Consider the following 22,052-nt stretch of genomic DNA (forward strand, 5'->3'; position numbering starts at 1 on the left):
TATTAAAAGAAACACCCTGCTGTTGGGTTTTTTGAATTTTGCTTTGTTAAGAAATGCTTTCTGAAATGGAACTGACATCCTTGGGTGCATTGGTTGCCATAGTAAGTTCATTCCCTTCTTGTCATTTGTTTGCTCCAGATAGCACTTCCCCAAACTGCTTTCCCACCTGCAGGGGAAAGAAATGCCCCCTGTGTCTTTCCCTGAAGGGAAGAAAGCAGCTTGGGGAGAGTAGATTTGAGTGGACAAATGGCAGGAAGTGGAAGGGACAAGCAGTCTCCTCTGCTGCTGCTCTTCTGCTCCTCACTGCAGCCTTTGGAACTGCTTTTCAGAAAGAAAGAAAACTATCAGGAGACTAGTCATACATCTCCCCCCAAAGCATCTAGTTTGATCTCCAAAAACAACAGACAGGGTGGAAAGCCTGTTTCTAGTCTACTGCTTCAGACTGCAAGTGCGGACTCAAGAGTAAACGCTCCTCCATACAAGAATATTCCCTGCACACCGAAAATGTAAGCATGTCAGGGAGAAGGGTTCTAGCTCCTTGAGTATGAAGGACTTGGTCCTGTAAGCTACAACTTGCAATCCGAAGTGATACTGTCTAGTATCTAATGATGGGTGAAACTTGCCCATCTCTTTGGAATGGACTGGGTTCTTTCCCAGCCTTTTTGGAAAATTATCAGCATGGCAAAGTAACCCCCTCCCTCCCTGTTCCTTTGTTCAGAATAACAACCCCCTACAGCTGCATTTCAGTTTTTAAAAAATAATAATTGGGAGACTATTAGCCCTATTCATACCTTTTGTTCAACACATGTACAATCTGTATACAGTGTATGTATGTACAAATGCCTGTGGGCTTCTCAGGGGAAACTGGTGGGCCACTGTGTGAAACAGGGTGCTGGACTAGATGGCCCTTGGGCCTGATCCAGCAGGGCTGTTCTTATGTTCTTAAATCTGTACACACATACATTTAATTACGCATTATGTTCAGCAAGTGTATAGTGTACACTTCCTATTTGTACTCTGAATCTGAGGTGCCCATTAAACAGATTAACTTTTAAAATAAATGCAATACATCTATGATTATTCACACAAACATGGACATGTTTTTGAACACACATCTGTACACATGATTAGGGATGTCCTTAGAGAGCCCTGGTGGGGTGTGGGGCCTGGGGCCAATCAGCCAGTGCAAGGGCCCCTTTCAGTTTTTTAATGGCAGCTATAAGAGCAGCACTCATACAGTCAGCCTGCTTGCCCTGCCCTAAGGACAGCCCTGCACACGTGCAACGTAATGAGGCTGTTCTCGTGAGCAGCCTAGCCTGGGCTAGACTGCTTATGTGGAGCATCGGGATCCATGCAGATCCTGCAACTCCCACCAAGCCTAGCCCTGCTCCCAAGCCTGGCTCCAAGCCAAGGTTTGAGGGAGCAAGCACACCCTTCATCCAGCTGCTGGGTTTGTGTGTCTCCACAGAGCCCAGGGAGACAGAGATGGGTGCCAAAGTGCCCATCTGACGAGGGATCCCATCACTGGGCTTGTAGCCCAGTGCATTGTGGGATCTCTGGAGGCTGGGACACGCCATCCTGGCCTCCAGAGCTCCGTGCTGTGTGGTTGTCTGGAAGAAAGGTGAGTTGGAGCAGCCTCCCCCACCCCTGCCTCGCCCTCCCAGTCGTCGGAATAGCCCCAATGTCTTAACAGAACTCATGTGCTTTCTGTGTACTGTCTTGGCACTGAAAACTAGGCCTCACTTAGCCTAAAGCTACAAGAGCCGGTTCCAATTCTGTGTAAGAAGTAGCAAAACTTAAAAAATAAAATGTATATCAGAGGGATACTTCAAACCTCATTGTTCATTTAATTTCTGAGGGGAACACTTATGACAAGTATAAATCCAAATTGCTTTGCTTTTCATTGAAGTAGTGTATTCAAATAAATCCAGTGATGAAAAGCTTATTTGTAAAAAATAAATAAATCATAGATCTTATTCTGAAGAACGGAATTCAGTTAAATGTATCAAGGCAATGTCAGTGTTCTTAGTCTTTTTCCTGCATTCATTTTAAAAGGACCAAATTCTTATGATCTTGTAGTAGTTGGGTTTTTTGTGGGGGTGGGGGCCACATACACCAAGCTGTGTCCACATAAAATCATGTAAATAAAGTTGCGGCAGTGGGTTCATAGTTGATTGTAGACTGCTTTGGGGGTACTTGTTACAGAAAAGCAAGCTTAAAAATAAATATTTCCTAGTTCCTATTGGCTAAATTGCAAAAGGACGTAATTCATTATTATTGGTGATCAGAACCACAGTTACCACATAGAAAATATCTCTTGCACGAGCAGTCTCTCTACCATTGTCAATGTACCAGAATAGGCAAAAAAAACACCCCATAGCTATAGCCCCATTTACTATGGTGGAACATTGCTCGAAATCATGATCATTTGGGATCAATTCAGATTCTGATAGAGTGCATTGATTCACTGATGTAAGGATGTGCACAAGTTGTTTCAGCAGGGCAGGGAGCACTACTTTTTAGCACAAGTACAGCCAGTCCTTAGCTGCTTCGCCACTGCCCCACCACATTTACTAGTACGGGGCTGTGCCGCTCAGAAGTCCACATCGGGGTACATCCATATGTGTCCTGCTGCCACGCACAGGCTGTTGGGTGCAACACTACATCCACGTGTGGACTTCTGAGTGGCACAGTGCCACATCGGGAAATGTGGTGGGGCGGAGGAGAAGCAGGTAAGGGCCGGCTTTACTCATGCTTAAGAGTACCACTCCCCACACTCTTGAAATGATTTGGCAGGCCTACTAGATGTGCTGAAGTGATTCATGCACATCCCTACATTGATGCTCCAGGGAGTGCCCGCATCTAAGCAATGTATTGAAAGGCTTACCTGACAGCAGCACTATAGGCTATGCTCATTCTTCCTAGTGGTGTTCTTTCCCAATCCCCAATCCCTCCAGTAATGTACCGGGGAAAGGCTACAGCATCATTACCTTGCTTCTTTCCCGAGAGCAGCACCTATTTCAAGTAAGAAGAAGAGCCCACTGCCCTATCGCTAGGAGGTGGGTGAAGCCCCGCCCCATAGCAATCCAATACAGTGTTACTAAACACACTTCTATCGAGACCTGATCCAATATTGAGACCCAATCAAGCAATGTTTTCATAGGACCCAATCTAATGAAAAATGTTCTGATAGAGTCTACATCAAGCCAGGACTGATTATAGGCCTGATTCCATTCACAGCCCTATTAATCACATGTTATATTCAGTACATGCACAATCTGACTATGGCCAGGAGCGCTTTCCAACAGCTTTGGCTGATTCGACAGCTGCGTCCATTCCTTGAAGAGAACGATCTCAAAACAGTGGTGCATTAGCTGGTAACCTCCAAGCTTGACTATGGCAATGTGCTCTATGTAGGGCTGCCTTTGTACATAGTTTGGAAACTTCAGTTAGTTCAAAATATGGCAGCCAGACTGGTCTCTGGGACAACCCAGAGAGACCATATTATGCCTGTTCTCAAACAGCTGCATTGGCTGCCAGTATGTTTCTGGGCAAAATACAAAGTGCTGGTTATCACCTTTAAAGCCCTAAACAGCTTGGGTCTGGGCTACCTTAGAAAGCGCCTTCTTCTGTATGATCCCCATCACACACTGACATCATTCGGAGAGGTCCATCTCCACTTACCTCCAGGACGTATGGTAGTAAGTCGGAGCCGGGCCTTCTCTGTATTTGCTCCCAGCCTGTGGAATGCACTCCTGGGAGATTTACGTCGTTTGGGCTCATTTTTGGCCTTCAAGAGAGCCCTAAAAACTTACTTGTTTGGCCTGACCTCCTAAGGTTTTAAATTTGTGTTTAATTATTTTTAATTGGTTTGAAAGTGCTCTGAACTCTTTTAGATTTGTTTTTATACTGTTTTAACTTGTTTTAAATGCTGTTTTTATATTATTTTAACATGTTTCAAATGTTGTTTTTTTGTATTTTACTTCTGCACTGTCCAGAGCCTTTGGATAGGGCGGTAGAGAAGTGTAATAAATAAATAAGTGTATAATGTGTGCATGTACAGATATCACGCACATGCAGTTATTCATATATGTTCAGTGCACGTACAGTATTAATTACAGTTCCTATCTGTACCTTGTATTTGAAGTGGCCTGTATCCAGGTCCACTTCTAAAATAAACATATGTACAGTCAGTCACGCAAAATCATGTACATGTGCACAGACACCTGTATGCATGTGCAGGTTAATGTCTAAATAAGCCTTATATTTTCCAGTATCTATACCAAAAACCAGGGAACATGTATATCCTGGGCAATGTTATATGATATGCCTATGTTTAAGAATGATTTTCCTGGTATTTCCTGACAAATGGGTACGGTCTATGTTGCAGACAGTGCTGTTAGACCCTGTCCTGCTCTGATCTCTCTAACTCTGTTCGAGCCCTATAGAAGCATCGTGGTAAATCTTACCATAAGTCTGGTCTAGGTACTCTACAGCTTTTGGTACTCTACTATAGGTACTCTACTGCTTTTGTTTGTGGTCCCTGCCATAAAACTGCTTTCACTTTCTGCATGCTTTCATCCCACCTCACCTATCCTTGCCTTGCTCCCAGACTTTGTCAGATTTAGCTCCTGTCAGGTCAGGGGGCAGAGTGAAACCTATGATGCTCTTCCTCTCTAGATAACTGATGTGCTCTCTAATAACTGACAGTATTCAGGCTACTTCAGAATACAAATAAATACTTTGGGTGTTTGTACTGTTGTGCGAATGATGAAATGTTTCTATCGGGGTTGAGCTAGAATCATATCTGGGAACAGGTGTTGTCATACCAGGAACACTGCAGTCGGTGGCTGGAGAATTCAGCTGCTCTGAATTTTAGAATCCATCCTTAATCTTGTCAGTCTAAATGTCTTAGTCACAGAGGCTGATGTTGCACAGCCCGATTTCCTTCTGTGTGTCTGAAGAAGAGGGTGGCTGTGGGCCTTCAGCACATACATTTCTGGCTAGTGTTCTAAGCTGCGTTGCAACCTCATATCATGATGTTTTCCTTGAAGTTATTGCACAAAAGTGTGATTCACAGCTATTATTAAGTATTATTAAGTATTCAATGTGTGCCCTGCAAAAACAGAAACATATAGCATATACAGGTGAAACTCGGAAAATTAGAATATCGTGCAAAAGTCCATTAATTTCAGTAATGCAAATTAAAAGGTGAAACTGATATATGAGACAGACGCATTACATGCAAAGCGAGATAAGTCAAGCCTTAATTTGTTATAATTGTGATGATCAGGGCGTACAGCTCATGAAAACCCCAAATCCACAATCTCAGAAAATTAGAATATTACATGGAACCAAGAAGACAAGGATTGAAGAACAGAACAATATCGGACCTCTGAAAAGTATAAGCATGCATATGTATTCAGTACTTGGTTTGGGCCCCTTTTGCAGCAATTACTGCCTCAATGCGGCGTGGCATGGATGCTATCAGCCTGTGGCACTGCTGAGGTGTTATGGAAGACCAGGATGCTTCATTAGCGGCCTTCAGCAATTCTGCATTGTTTGGTCTCATGTCTCTCATCCTTCTCTTGGCAATGCCCCATAGATTCTCTATGGGGTCAGGTCAGGCAAGTTTGCTGGCCAATCAAGCACAGTACACTGTATACTTTTCAGAGGTCCGATATTGTTCTATTCTTCAATCCTTGTCTTCTTGGTTCCATGTAATATTCTAATTTTCTGAGATTGTGGATTTGGGGTTTTCAGGAGCTGTACGCCATGATCTTCACAATTATAACAAATTAAGGCTTGACTTATCTCGCTTTGCATGTAATGCGTCTGTCTCATATATCAGTTTCACCTTTTAATTTGCATTACTGAAATTAATGGACTTTTGCACGATATTCTAATTTTCCGAGTTTCACCTGTAAAGTTGAGAGCGATTACTCAGTCTTTTTCAGAAATTAAATATGGAGGTACCAAATGTCAACAGTATTTGTGAAGGTTTGGGGCCTCTGACATATTTTAAAAGAGTGATTCCATCTACCTGTGCTCAGCTATACATCATGTCTGCAGAAAAAAACAGTGGGCAGGACTTGATATATTGCTTCCTTTGCAAACTCATATTTTCTTTCTTGTAGGCAATACATAGAATAGCTCCAGCCACCCACAAAAAGTGATACTTTGGATAATGACTAGAGCCCTATTCAAACATTGTGTTTAACTCTCATATGAGTGTGCACAGGTATAGTTATTCACACATTATGTTGAACACAGGTACAACAGTAGACTTCCTATCTGTCCCATGCATTTGAGGGGCCTGTACCTAGGTTCACTTTTAAAATGAACACAGATACATACAGTCATTAACACAAAAGCTTGCATGAGTGTACAGAAATCTGTACACTTGTACAACAAAATGTCTGAATAGGACTTTGGTCTTATGAATATGGATGTTAGACATTAGTATAAGAATAGATTTTGCCATCCAAAGTAGCTGTCATCTTTCCATATTAAAAAAAAAGAAAATGGATAACAGGTCCTACGTTTGAGTTTCTCAGGCTTGGAGGCTGAAAAACTGGACCATTTTGAGATGACAAGAGAACATGTTCTAAACTGTCTTGAAAAACTAAAAAATAACAATCTCCAGGGCCAGATGGCATCCACCCAAGAGTTCTGAAGGACCCCAAATGTGAAACTGCTGATCTCCTAGCAAAAATATGTAACTTGTCCATACAATCAGGCTCTGTACCAGAGGACTGGGAAGTTGCTAATGTAACTCCCATTTTCAAAAAGGGATGTGGGGGTGGGGGGGTGGATCTGGGAAATTACAAGCCAATTAGTAATTACAGGCCAACTTCTGTGCTGGGTAAATTGATGGGAAGCATAATTAAGGACAAAGTTGTTAAACATATAGAAAAACAGGCCTTGCTGAAGGAGAACCAGCATGGCTTTTGCAAGGGCAAATCTTGCCTCACTAACTTTTTAGAATTCTCTGAGAGTGTCAACAGGCATGCGGATAAAGGTGATTCGGTTAGCATAGTATGGATTTCCAGAAAGCTTTTGACAAAGTTCCCCACCAAAGGCTCTTGAGTAAACTTAGCAGCCATGGGATAAGGGGACAGGTTCATGTGTGGATCACTGACTGGTTGAAGGACAGGAAACAGAGGGTAGGAATAAATGGGACAGTTTTCATAATGGAGGGAAGTAAGAAGTGGTGTGTCCCAGGGATCTGTACTTGGGCCAGTGCTCTTGTTCATAAGTGATCTAGAAGTTGGCGTAACCAGTGAAGTAGCCAAATTTGCAGATGACACTAGGGTAGTGAAATCCAAAACTTTGTGAGGAACTCCAAAAGGATCTCTCCAAACTTGGTAAGTGGGCAACAAAATGCGGTTTAATGTAAGCAAGTGTAAAGTGATGCATATTGAGGCAAAAAACCCAACTTCATATATACACTGATGGGGTCTGAGCTGTTGGTGACTAACCAGGAGAGAGAACTTGGAACGTGGTGGTCAGCCCATTAAAAGTGTACAGTTCTGGTCACCATATCTTAAGAAGGACATTGTAGTGCAGAAGAGAGCAGCCAAGATGATTGGGGGCCTGTAACACCTTCCCTATGAGGCAAGGCTACAGCATCTGGGATTTTTTAGTTTGGAAAAGAGGCTCCTATGTGGAGACATGCTAGAGGTTTATAAAATTATGCATGGATAGAGAAAGTGGACAAAGAGAAATTTTCCTCCCTCTCTCACAACACTAGAACCACAGGTCATCGCATGAAACTGAAGGCCAGGAAATTTAGGACCAATAAAAAGTACTTTTTCACACAGCACATAATCTATGGAATTATCTGCCATAGGATGTGGTAATGGCCACTAGCTTGTCTTTAAAAGGGGCTTAGACAATTTCACAGAGGACGGGTCTATAAATGGCTACTAGTTTGGTGGCTATAGGTGACCTCCAGCCTCAGAGGCAAGATGCCTTTAAATACCAGTTGCAGGGGAGTAGCAGTAGGAGTGATGGCATACCCTCACCTCTTGCCTGAGCACTTCCCAGAAGCAGCTGGTAGGCCACTGTGTGACATACGATGCTGGACTAGATAGGCCTTTGGCCTGATCCCGCAGGGCTGTTCTTATGTCTTTATTTCATTGATAGCATAGTACCGTGTGTGTGTGTGTGTGTGTGTGTGTGTGTGTGTGTGTGTGTGTGTGCGCGCACGCTTTAATAGAGTGGGGGAACAACCCTTCCTTTTTCCCCCGTACTTCACATTTTTGGGGTGAGGGGAATTAGAATAAGCTGATCACTTCATTTAAAAATTTAACTTTAAAAAATTTCAAGACGGTGTATTGGCAATCAGACATTTCTTTCTAAAAATTGCTTTTGGGACAGAAAAGAATACCTATGAGGCACTGTGACAAAAAGGAATCTTTTATTAGAAATTGACTGAATTCACAATCAAGATCAGTCTTTGAAGACAGGTGACATGTAGCAATACATTACAAGACATTAAGATTATAAAGTGGGTTTTTCAGAAGCATGTTCTTATCTTTTAAGGGAAAGGTTGTGAATCCATCTAATAATCTACTTAATCCAGTACTCTACTTCATTCTGTGTGTCAAAAGCTGAATATAATTTAGATTTTGAACAATGCTGGTGCTACAGAGACATGAAAATCTGTCTTCCTTCATATCCTTAGAAGCACATAAATGTTTCACATTAGACTGTGTTCTTGACATCACTAATTTTACATTTCAGTGAAGTTATGTCAATGCATGTTTTGTCTCAGTCTTAACCAGACTTGTACTCTCTAACACAGGCATCCCCAAACTGCGGCCCTCCAGATGTTGCTGAACTACAACTTCCAGCATACCCAGCCACAAAAAATTGTGTCTAAGGATGCTGGGAGTTGTAGTTCAGCAACATCTGGAGGGCCGCAGTTTGGGGATGCCTGCTCTAACATATATAATTGTTGTGAGAAATTATTCTTATCAATGCGTCTTGGACAGCATGAATCAGAACCCAGATTCTGTGCCTCTCTTTAGTTTTCCACCTGTTCCTTCAGACCGAGTTCCTGTCATCTATGACAGGAATAACACATCCAGATAACCACTGTCCTCTCAGCAACTCCGAATAAGATACCTTACTCAGCTTCCCCCAATTTCTCTCCTCCCTGTTCTACAGGCCCCTTTTCTGCCCCATTCATACTAGGGTGTAAAAAGAAAATGTAACATTTGGCTGCAATAGCTGCATTTGAGAAATGTAGTTTAGGAAACAGATTACTGTAGTCAGAATATTATTGAAGGCCTTAAAAGTATTGTTAACATGCACACAAACATTTTGTCATGGATTGCCTCTAGTTAGATGACCTCTCACATCCCAGTATTTCTGGGCTTGACAAATCTTAGGTGCCAGGGAGGGTTGGAAATAACTACTTTTCCTGTTTTTGTTTTTGTTTTGGGTTTTTTATGTGATGGGTTGTTATCCCAGAGCTACAATGATGGTTTCTTCACAAGGATTTTCTCTCTGTCAGTCCCAGAGAAGGTTAAGGAATGATTGGTGGGTCATAGATGTCGCCGTAATTTGTCTTTTATTTAAAATTAGTTCTGGACCAGCAGGGTGAAAGATTGATATCTAATATTCAAAACTCTGAATGATGGAGCAGAAATAGTACTACTAGTAGTAATTATTATAATTATTATTATATAATTAAATACAACCAACTATAATATAATTATAATATAAAAATAATATAATATAAATAATAATATAAATAATGGAGCATAATGGTGCTATGTTTCAGCTAAGAAGCCTCAGCCTGGTCAGCTCCTGAACTGCAAACAGCTTGAGGACACCTATAGCTAGCAGGACAGACCACTGCTAACTGGGCAAAGAGGCAGTTTTTAAAGTGGTGACTCTCTTATATTTACCTGGGGGGTAGCAATTGTTACTATTAATCCCTACATAGCATCCTTCCCAAGGGTTGTTGCTAGTATCTCCCTTGCATTTTGTATTAGATTGTGAGCCCCTTTGGGACAGAGAACCATCTTCTCATTACTTTTGCCATGCAATCAGCTTTTTATTGTTGCTGCTGAAAAGTGATCTATATGTATTCTAAATAATAAGCTGCTCAGAACTTCCAAAACGAATAATGTAAAAAATAAAATAAAATAGGAACACAGGGACATAGGAAGCTGCCATATACTGAGTCAGACCATTGGTCTATCTAGCTGAGTATTGGCTACACAGACTGGCTTCGGCTTCTCCAAGGTTGCAGGCAGGAATCTCTCTCAAACCTATCTTGGAGAAGCCAAGGAGGGAACTTGAAACCTTCTGCTCTTCCCAGAGTGGCTTCATCCCCTGAGGGGAATATCTCCCAGTGCTCACACTTCTAGTCTCCCTTTCATATGCAAGCAGGGCAGACCCTGCTTTGCTAAGGGGACAAGTCATGCTTGCTACCACAAGACCAGCTCTCCTCTCCCATTAATTAAAATTAAACTGCATGCCTTAACACTTTAGGGGGACACAGCCTGAGCAGGGTTGCACTTCAGAATTATTACAGCTTAGCTAACTGATATATCTTATATTGAAGTACATGGTCCAAATATACATTGTTTGACGCCAATACAAGAAAATGCATGCTTAAACAAAAGATTAGGACAAGGGCAATTTGTATCTATTTTAAAAAGCTAAAATGGCTTTTAGTTTTAGTTTATCTTTTGCCTGCAGAGAAACAGTGGGAGGAATCAGCTAGGGTTGAAGTGAATCACACTTGGTGGGAGGGGCCACATTCCTGTTGAACATACTTGCCTCAGTTTGAAGCCTCTCAGGAGAAGCAGACCTTAGAAGGTAGCAAACTTTTCTTTTAAAAAACAGTCTTGTTTCCCTACAAACAAACAAACAAACAAACAGGAGGAGGGGGAATTTTGAGGGTCTGATCTCTTTTTAGGGGAGAAGTCCCAGAGTGTGTTTCTGTGCCTCTGCTTGGTTTATTGCCAGGGCTTGTTTTGGTGACTGTGTGGCTTTCAGTTTCAGTTTTTCTTTTGTCTGGAGACAGATAGTGGGAGGAACCAGCTAGGGCTGAAGTGAGTAATGTCTGGTGGGTGGGGTCACATTCCTGTTGTGCCTGTTTGCCTCAGTTTGAAGCCTACTCTCTACATAAGAGGAGGTGGCCAGGGAGATTAATGAACAGAGCTTAGTGAACAGGAATTAGCAAACAGTATCATAGGATGTTTGTGTGGAGTTTAGTGAGGAAGTGTGCATGAGAGCTTGAAAGGAGCCCTTCTTGATCACATGGAGCCTAGTGAGAAGAGACGGTAAATACTACTCCCTCTTTTATATTATCAAGGAAGGAAGTTTAAACTGTTGAATAGCTGACAACTTCAGCTAAGACCTAACTTTCAAATAACCAATCTCCAAATACTTTAAACAGCCAACAAAACCAGTCATGAAGGTAGAAAGCCAGCAGGGGAGGGTGTGCATCCCAATGTGTTGCAAGTATGACTATGATACTTGATGGGCAGAAGGCGTGGGTGTGAGCTCAGTGCAAGGAGCTCCTGGCTCTCAGGGCTCAAGTTCGTTCCCTCAAAGCCAAAGTGGCTGATTTGGAGGAGCTCAGACAGGTACATGGATGAGACCTTCAGGGATGTGATAGAGGCATCCCATGCCCAGGCTGATGGCTTATCTGCTGTCATGGAGAATGGAGGTCTCAGGGAAGGAAGACATCATTCCAAGGAAGAGGGAAATGCTCCCTTAGAAGTGACCCCTTCTGTGGGTGATGAGCCCATATCCTCTTGCACAAGGGATATGCCTCCAGAGGGTATGGGCTTCCTAGTAGTGGGTGATTTGATCATTAGGGGCATAAAGAGATGGGTCTGTGACCTGTGTGTAGATGGCATGGTGACTTGCCTTCCTGGTGCAAAGTTTGTAGATGTTACACGGCATCTAGATAGGCTGTTAGACAGTGCTGGGGAGGAATCAGCTGTCAATGTGTACTTCAACACCAAGAATGTTGGGAAATATAGTCGGAAGGCCCTGGGAGCCAAATTTAGGCTACTAGGTAGCATATTGAAGTCCAGGACCCCCAAGGTAGTACAGCCATTCCTCACCAACTGCGAGGGTTCAGTTCCGGGAAAACCTTGCAGTTGGCGAATTTGCAGTAGACGAGCCATTGGAATCAGTGGCAAATAGGGGGTTAGGGGAATCATGGTCACGAAAGGACAGCAAAATACAGTTAAAAACAGAAGCAATCCCCCCCAATCACCAGAAGTGAGTAAGTATGAAATGACCCCCGACCCCTGAAAATGACCCCCTGACCCCTGAAAATCACGGGGGCAAGGGGGACCTGAAATTGAAGAAAGAAATCTCACCAAACCACGGATACTCAGGTTGCAGTTGGCGAGACCAGTCACAATTCCCCAGTTTTGGATACTCAGATTCACTATTTGGAAACCCGCAGTTGGCGAGGGATGACTGTATTCTCCGAAATGCTCCCTGTTCCTCGTGAAGGGCCAGTGAGGCAGGTGGAGCTGAGGGGTCACAATGCGTGGATGAGATGGTGGTATGAGGAGGAGGAGGAAGAGGGGTTTAGATCTGTTAGGCACTGGGATACAATTTGGGACAATTTGAGCTGGTATAAAAGGGAAAAGCTCCACTTGAACCAAGATGGAATCAGACTGCCAGTGCTTAAAATAAAAAAGGCTGCAGAGCAGCTTTTAAAACGATGCCTTGGGAATAGCCAACAGGAGCTGGGCAGTGTCTGGTTGGGAAATATAATCCTTTAGGTTTTGCGGGTGCAAATGTTTCAGATAAACCAGAAGGAGACAGTGGAATCAGGTGAAGAACAGACAGAAAGATGTGCTAGCTGGTCAAAGAGATCAAATGGCCATAAGAAGGATAGCACACACCTGGTAAGAGATTAAGCATATAGATGCTTATATGCCAGTGCCAAAAGCCTCTGAGCCAAGATGGGCGAGCTGGAGTGCTTAATTGCTAGTGAAAACATTGATATAGTGGGCATAACAGAAACATGCTGGAGCAGTGAGAACTAGTGGGACACAGTTATTCCTGGATATAGACTCTTTGGCAAGGACAAAGAGTCTATTTGAGCGGTGAATTGAGGGGTGAATTGAGCATAGGGGTGAATTGAGCATAGAGGTAGCACAGTATGGTAAAGAAGGGATAAAATCTAAGGGTGTGCATGGACCATTTTCCACAGTTCGGTCTGAATTAAGACCAAACCATGGGTCCGCAAATGGGCTTGGTCAATCCAAATGACCGGTCTGGTCTGTCTGTTCAACCAAACCAGCTTGAACCGGTTCGATGGTTCAAGAGGCTATGTAAAGTTGCTTGTAAAGGGGAATCTGGTGACAAATTCCCCTTTTACAAGCAAAGCGAAATCCTTCACAAAAGGTTTCTAAACGGTGGACGAGGTGAGAGCCAATGCACTTTAAATATATATCTGTAGATATCCATAGTTTGGACTCAATAAAACCCTAAAGGCTTACTGGTTTGGCCTGGCATTCCAAGGTTTTAAAATTGTTTTTTCATATTTTTAATTGGTTTTAAATTATTCTAAATTAAGATGATTCTAAATGAAATGATTTTAAATGAAGGATTCCCCATTGCTTGTCAAGGGGAATGATCACCCTTTACAAGCAACTTTGCGTAGCCAGACTTGAACTTCTGTGCCAGGTAAATTAATGGAAAGCATACTTAAGGACTTCCAAAAAGCTTTTGACAAGGTTTCCAAATGCTCTTGAGTAAACTTAGCAATCATGGGATAAAGGGACAGATTCATGTGTGGATTGGTAACTGGTTGAAGGACAGGAAACAGAGGGTACGAATAAATGGAGTTTTCACAATGGAGAGAAGTAAGAAGTGAGGTCCCCCAGGGACCAGTGCTGTACTGGGACCAGTCTTGTTGATAATCACTTATGAACAAGTTGACCACTTGTTCATAAATGCACTAGACGTTGGGGTAACCAGTGAAGGAGCTAAATTTACAGATGATACTAAATGATTTAGGTTCGTGAAATCCAAAACAGATTGTGAGGATCTCCAAAAGGATCTCCAAACTGGGTGAGAGGGCGACAAAATGTCAAATGCAGTTCAGTGTTAGCAATTGTAAAGTGGTGCATATTGGGGCAAAAAACCCCAACTTCACATATACACTGATGGGGTCTGAGCTCTCAGTGACTGACCAGGAGAAAGATCTTGGAGCGTGGTGGACATGCTCACTGAAAGTTCAGCTCAGTGTGCAGCAGCTGTGAAAAAAGCAAATTCCGTGCTAGGGATCATTAGGAAGGGGGCTAAAAATAAAAATGCTAATGCCCTTATACAAATCGATGATATGGCCACATTGGAGTACTGCGTGCAGTTCTGGTCACCATATCTTAAGAAGGACATTGCAGAACTGGAAAAGGTGCAAAAGAAGGCAACCAAGATGATTGGGGGCCTGGAGGACCTTCCTTATGAGGCTAGGCTAAAGCATCTGGGCCTTTTTAGTTTGGAAAAGAGGCAACTATGGGGGGACATGATCGAGGTGTATAAAATTATACATGGGGTACAGAGAGTGGACAGAAAATTCTTTCTCCCTCTCTCACAACATTAGAACCAGGGGTCATCCCATGAAACTGAAGGTTGGGAAATGTAGGACCAACAAAAGCAAGTACTTTTTCACACAATGCATAATTAATCCATGGAATTCTCTGCCATGGGATGGGATGGCCACTAGCTTGGATGGCTTTAAAAGGGCCTTGGACAGATTCATGGAGGAGAGGTCTATCAATGACTACTAGTCTGGTGGCTATAGGCAACCTCCAGCCTCAGAGGCAAATTGCCTCTAAATACCAGTTGTAGGGGAACAACAACAGGAGAGAGGGCATACCCTTAGTTCTTGCCTGTGGGCCTTCCAGGGTCATCTGGTGGGCCACTGTGTGAAAACAGCTGCTGGACTAGATAGGCCTTGGGCCTGATCCAGCAGGGCTGTTCTTATGGATGTGATAGGCAGAGGAGTGAACAAGAAGCAATAGGTTGTTGCTGCAACAAAACAAAGCTAAGTTGCACAAATAAAAACAATTTGTCATTGAAACAAGTTTTCCTGTATTGCATAGGGGAAATGTGCCATTTCCTCCCCCCCCCCACCCCGTGCTTTAATCCTACAGAATTATTGGAATTAGAATGGTTCTTGAGATACCTTGATTCTGAAAAGCTCACCACAATAAACTTGTGTCAACTTTTGGCACTTTTTAATGACCTTCCACTAAGGTAGGTAAGCCTATAATTGTTAGCACAATTCTGAGAAATGTTGCGGTTGTAGATATCCACTGTGCTGTAGAGCAGCTAGGCAAAAGGTATACTCTGCATGTCTAGGCACAATTAATCCCTATGTTCATATATCACAGGGCCCTTTCTCAAGTTAGTTTGTGATGTGGTTGCTGCTATGGCATGGGCAGCTTTCTGCACTGTGAACATGATATGAGAAGCCATCAGCAAAGTGCCTGCACTGTGGCTCCTCCCTCCACCATTACCCCAGTTTCCAAAGGAAGTTGTGAAGTATTCAAAGTTGATCCTATTTTTTTAACCTTTTTCTTTTACAGAGATTTACCTTGCGACATGTTAACAGTAACCAGTGTCTTGATGAGCCATCAGAAGAGGACAAAATGGTTCCTACCATGAAGGATTGCAACGAAAGCCGATCCCAGCAGTGGCTGCTACGAAACATGACCTTGGGTGCCTAAAGCCAAGAGGGACTCGCTGTGCTTCCTCAGGCCTTGTAAGGTTCTAGACCTTTCGCACTTCACACCTTTAGACTGGACGAAAGGATATTCCTTCTCCTTTGGTGTTGGTGAAGTGAAAGGTTTTGAATGCTCGGTTAAAAGCCCATCTGTCTGAAAAAAACAAAGCGAAACATTTTTTATTGCTTAAAGCATGTTTGCACTTTTCCCCTTGGATTTTTTTAGTCATTCAGCTAAACACAAAAGTGCTCTCTAGAACATGACACACACTATTATCAAGACATGATATTCTTGAGGAAATCAAATTCATGAAAAACATTACAAAGCGACACTCCAAGGTTAGGGGGGTGGGGATTGGCTTGTTGTTGATTATGTCACGTTATGTTGCTTGAAAGTGACAATGTTAAATGCCTTACGAAACTCATTTGCATTGTGAAAGGTTGTACCATTTTGTTTTATCAAAGCTGAGGTGCTTGTACTGGTCCTTCATGGTGAACATTTGGGATAACATTTGATTTTAATCTGCAGTGATCATAACATTTGATTTTAATCTGGTGCCAGCCATAACCAGGGAGTGTTCAACTGAAAGGGTTTCTGAGCAGTAAATTTACTGTATATAATGGATGTTTTTCATGTATAGTGCCAATAAAAAGGTGACATTGCTGTTCATGAAAACTCCTTGTAAAACCAAGTAAAGTGATTTAGTGAATGGAACATAAAGCAATTGAAATTGTAGCAAAATGCAACACAATGATGTTGAATTTATAACACAAAGAGAACCCATATACCCTTGGTAAGAATATACGCCATTGTGAAGCTTGGTAATGCCTCTGGCCAATATTTGTGTTTTGTAAGTGACACAAATATAAGTGATAACAGAACTTAACCATCTGAATCAAAGGGCAGAACAGCCTATGCTTACGCAAGTATGCATTTTACACTCAAGGGTGGATTAAGCTTTTTGCTGCCCATAGGCAAAAAGGCTTTTGTTGCCCTTTTACCTTAAACAGAAAAGGTTTGCCTTTTTAAAAAATAAGGTTAAAGGGGGCGGGAACATTCTCTTCACCCACTCCACCCTTGCTGCAGCAGCCGCTGCCCACAGAAAGGGGCGACAAAATTTAACTGGCAAAATTTGCTTCTCCTTAAATTTTTTCACCATAGGCAAATGCCTACTCTGCCTCGCCATTAATCCACCACCATTTACACTGGAGACTTTACCTGTGTTTGTTGTTAATGCAAACTCCCTTTTCTGTACATTATTATACTCTTTCAAAAGATTGCTCTTGGTTTTGTAAGCATATGTAAGAGATGGTCCATAATTATAGTCATCATCTCAACTAGTAGAATAAGTCTTAAACACTTAATAAGTTCAGCAGTTCTACATATGACAACAATAGACGTGGGACTAATTAGAAACCCTATCTGATATGCTGATGATCTGCAACACAGCTACTTTGGGAGCTATGTTTGTCCAAGAGGCAAGGTAAAAGTATAAATAATACAGGTGGTCCTCATCCCCCGCACTTCCGGCAACCTTGGTTTCGCGTATCTGTGGATGGGTCTTAGAGACTCAGTTTCTTTATCCATGGTGCAAAAATAGGCTAACATTTGCCTATTAGCAGTGGAGGAGTGGCTAGAAATGACTTCTGGTGTCACTTCCGGCCAGCATTTTCGAGCACAGAGCCATTTTGAGGCTCTTTCTTTAAAAAAACAAACATGTTTTCACCTAAAATCCGGCTGATTTGGGGAATTTCAGGAGCATTTCTGGAGCCCTGTAGTCCTGGAGAGCAAGTTACTGTGCCGTTCTAATCTTATTTCTTCCCTCATCTTTCTCACTTAAAGAGCGGGGCAAAAGTAGAAAACAAACATTTGGGGGTGAGAGAAGAAGGCAAAAAGTAAAAAAGCCAGGGCAAAAAGTGGGGAGAAAGGGCAAAAGGCAGAAAGAGAGACAGAAGGGAAAAAGCAGGGATTGCGTCTGCCCTCCCACCAAACAAGCAAGCTAGTAAAAGATCAGACTTACCAGCAGCCAGGGAATCCTTCAGAGCAGGGGGCTTCCTCCAGCCCTTTCTCCTCTGCCTGCAACTTCCTCTTTTGGTCTTTATGACTGGAACAGCTACTACTCAAGCTGCTGATTCCCAGGGGACTCCTCCTAGCACTGCCCCCAGGAAGAAGGAGAAAATGTATTTAAAATATACTCCCTGAAGCAACCAGGAAGTGCATTTTAACTCATTATTTTATTTCTCCTTGGGGGCAGTACCAGGAGGAGCCCCCTAGGAATCAGATTGGCTGGAGCCACTTGAGTAGCAGGTGTTCCAGCCACTAAGACCCAAACAAGAAGTTACAGGCAGAGGAGGAGTGGCTGGAAGAAACTCCCTGCTCTGAAGGCTGCTGCTGGTAAGTCAGATCCTTTATTAGTTTGTTTTTGTTGGCGGGGGGACACTGCCCTTACTGACCAGCCACTAGGAATTTGTGAACAGTTCGAGGGGGGTTTGGTTCTATTCCTTTCTATGGTTCTGGGGTCAAACCAAAACCCCACCGTTCGATCCAACCTCGGACCAAACTACTACCACCACCACCCCTAACGGTTCAGGGGTTCACAATTTTTTTAAAAAAAAATCAATATTTTTTTACCTTTAGCCCCTTTGGGGGCTTCCTCTAGGCTGCAGGGGGTCAACGAAGGTTCCTCTTCCCCCGCCGGCCTCGTTCATCACCATTGTGGCCTGTTTTGCCCCCTTTTACAGCCCGTCTGGGCCTCCTATGTTGGCGCAGTGGCCATTTTCTCCACTGTTGTGCATGTGCAAATGGCCTCTGTGAGGCCCTGGGCCATGCCAGGCCTCACAGTGGCCATTTTTGCATGCACGGCAGCAGAGAAAATGGCCGCCGCGCCAACATAGGAGGCCCGGATGGGCCAAAATAGGGGCTTAAATGGGCCACGGTGGTGATGAACGAGGCCGGGAGGGGGAGGGGGAACCTTCGTGGACTCCCCTGCGGCCTAGAGGAAGCCCCCCAAAGGGGCTAAAGGATTTTTTAAAAATTAAAAACCCACAACTTTGTGAACCCCCCCAAACCGGGGGGGTTCTAAGGGGTGCCAGATTCAACTGATCTGGTCAGGTTCGAGTCTAGTCCAGGCCTCAAACCAAACCAGGCCAGCCAGTTCCATGCACATCCCTACCAGCCACAACTGGTGTTGCCTCTCTCCATTCCTATCTCCCATTTGGAGTTCAAATATGTCTGTTTTTCTAACCCATCCCAAGAAGAGCTCTGACTAAGCTGTCTCTATTTCCATATACTCAAACTCCAGGCAGGCAGTGCAGTTTACAGAAAGGCTGGTATGATTAGCTGGGGACAATGTTTGTTTCTGAACTCTGCCCCAGAAGAGACCACTACACCCATTCAGGAGCAGCACACTTCCTACACATTTTCATAATACCATAATAACAGTGGTTCAGTTTGGCTGACTTGGCTGCATTCAGAAATTCAGCCTGACCAAGAGACCAAACAGTCTTTCATATGGAATATAGGGGCAATATAGGCCCAGGACCATTATATTAAATGAGCCAGTTCAAGTTAAGTGCATGGTTGAAGTACACAGGGGACCATAGCTGAAGGGTCTGTGTGCTTTCTAGAGAAGAAGGAAAAAAACAAAATAATCAAATTAAATGAGGAAAGTCTTTACCTGGGTTGAAACTGATGATTCTAAGATATCTTTTATAATTTAAGAGAGGGCTTTTAACACAGGCAATGTTGTTTCAAGACATTAAGCGCGTGACTCTAGAAAGTGCACATAAAACGAGGCTCTTTCAAGTTCTAGGCATAGTTTTGCTGTTGTATTCTTGAGTAGTTTGCTCGACCGTTCAGGCTGAGTTTATTTTAAAAGAGAAATCCAGCACTGGCCACCTTAGTTTGCGATGCCCTTTCTGAGTGTTCAGTGGACCAGTAAAAATATTGCTGCTCCTCATTTTTGTCATTCATTACTCACACTTTTAGGTCAAACCAATTGGTTTGTATCCAAAGAGCCATGATTGCAAGGAAGCTCATGGAAGACATCTTCCCCTCCCTCCTGCACCACAGCAGCCCCACTTTCTGGGTTGCAGGGGCTGCTGTGAGGAGGAGGCAATGGGCAAGTGGTCTTTCACCAGCTTCCTCGTCGCAATTGTAGTTATTTGGATGAAGCTTCATGAATCTGCTGCAAAAGTTTTGTACTTGTTTTCCCAAAGTGGGGCCAATTTTTCCTGATTTCAGAGGGAAGTGGTGTGGTGATGTTTGAAATGTAAACATGTTACTGAAGTACTGGGTAGAGCATTTATATTTAACTCTGCTACCAGATCTCACAGTTCTAGCATATTCTTGGTTGCTTTTATGACATAGCAGGCCAATACAAGCTACAGAGATGCTTGATATAAGCAAGAACAGTATTTATACACAAGGTTAAAGTATTACAGGCCTTCATATTTGGCAGTGTCACTTGTGGAGAGGTATAGATGTGAAAACCTTGAGCCAGTTGTAGGGAATTGGATTTATCTTCAAAGGCTGTTTCTAGACTGCTAAAACCCATATTTTTGTTTTATTACTAACTAATCAAACAACATTCTTAAAAGCAAGGGCAAGCTTAGTACTGTACTGCTAACCAGCATGGTCCAGGGGGTGGTTACTTGAAAGTAATGAAGATCATATCTGATCACTTACATTTTAGTTGCATCTCATTTGCAGATGCTAAATACAGTCTCAGATGAGGCAAATACTAGTGAAGGTGCTTAAATATAAAGCTATGAACTAGGCTGTAATGGTGTAGGGGGACATATGATGAATAGGATTTTAGAATAGTGTTAAGTCCTTCTGCATCATTACAGAATTTGGAATATTTGAATGCATTTGCAGTTTCAACATGACGTCAGAAATGTAATTAACTATTGTGACAGCTACAGCTTGAGAATTCCAAGTGTATTCCACTAACCATCACTTTCTCTTTTGTATTTCAATGTATGGAATAGATAAACAGCCTGCTGCTATTACTGTACAGCATATGGACACATCTGGTGAGATTACACCACATCTAAACTGCTACTAAATATAAGCTACTGTTTGATCTCGAGGTGTTGAATGAACACCAGCAATGTGTTTTGAAATAGGTTACGTGAACTATTAGTGTAAAAGTGTTGGTTTTCAAACATTCAGATATACTTCTGAAATTCCAGTCTCATTGTTTCAGATATGTCGATGTCCCCATTTGCCCCTTAGTCAGGATGTGATCAGGACAGCTGGAGTAGTCTGTTTCCTTGCAAACAAGGCCACTCTCAATTAGGGTTCCAGCCCCATCTTGACCATTTCACAGGTTATTACATGGCGGTCAATCCAACTTTGGCTCAAGTTTACACTCGGAGGGAGTCATAGCCAATCCCAGCTTCCTATTGTGTATATTTGTGTGATACACATGTTTGCAAACATTTATGGAAAACGTCTGAAGTGTACACCTTAAACTGGTGTAATGTATGATGCGGCCATTGAAAATGACAACTGTGGACTTTGCTGTGTATTTTATTTCCCCCGTCACAAAAGGCTGTGTTTGGGAATTGCTTATAAAGCTTCCTGGAGGAGTACTTGGGACACACATACATATTACGCTTATAAGAATGGGCTGTGGATTAAAAAAAATTACACCATTTTAAATGTTGTAACAGTTATTAAATGTTAACTCTGCTGTAAATTTTAAATATTTATACATTTTGTAGAAATAAAATATGCCAGTTTAGTTTTATTCTAGTGTGAGTGGTCATTCTTGTGGACATACAGTAGTGTTTTCTGTAAGAATAACTTACAATAATCAAATATAAACATTTTACCAGAATATTTCCACAGCCAATTCTGAATATGTTGCAATGGACACATTTTAAGCTGAAAAGGTTTTATTGGAAAATAGGCCAAAGTAGATGGGATGTTAATCACATTGTCAGGCCATGAATGTGTGGGTGTTTTAATGTAAATATTATTTAATTATTTTTATTATTCTATTTAATACATTTCTATACCGCCCCAAACACAAGTTATCTGAGCGATTTACAAAACAATAAAATATTAAAATAAAAGAATTGACTTTAAAGAAAATAAAAGATTAAAACATTTCAACAATTAAAATTAAAAAGTTAAAACTATTAAAACACAATTAAAACAATATCTAATTAAAAGCCTGGGTATTTTCTAATTAAAATAGCAGCCACTGGGGGTGGGGGGAATCTGGATCCGAATAATGGGCTTAAATTCCTCTGCACCCCACACCGATTGTGGACAGTCTATGGATTGGGTATCCCTGCAGCTGCTATTTAAAGA

The 22,052-nt window shown here is 42.4% G+C and overlaps 1 protein-coding gene across 6 annotated transcripts in view; it reads left to right on the forward strand.

Annotated features, from left to right (window-relative positions):
- GALNT13 (polypeptide N-acetylgalactosaminyltransferase 13) overlaps nt 1–21,483 on the forward strand; it is a 374,841-nt gene extending 353,358 nt beyond the window's left edge. For 4 of the 6 annotated variants that reach the window (XM_053259345.1, XM_053259330.1, XM_053259319.1 and 1 more), the window contains exon 12: nt 15,591–18,528. In XM_053259345.1, coding sequence (XP_053115320.1) covers nt 15,591–15,731 — 141 coding nt within the window. In that variant the 3' untranslated portion in view covers nt 15,732–18,528. Of the gene's footprint in view, nt 1–15,590; nt 18,529–20,719 lie in introns of those variants that run through there. The other 2 variants (XR_008309490.1, XM_053259309.1) reach the window with 2 other exon arrangements.
- Nucleotides 21,484–22,052: the final 569 nt, after the last annotated feature.

Source organism: Hemicordylus capensis, chromosome 1 (genome assembly GCF_027244095.1).
Source record: "Hemicordylus capensis ecotype Gifberg chromosome 1, rHemCap1.1.pri, whole genome shotgun sequence".
Lineage (NCBI taxonomy): Eukaryota > Metazoa > Chordata > Lepidosauria > Squamata > Cordylidae > Hemicordylus > Hemicordylus capensis.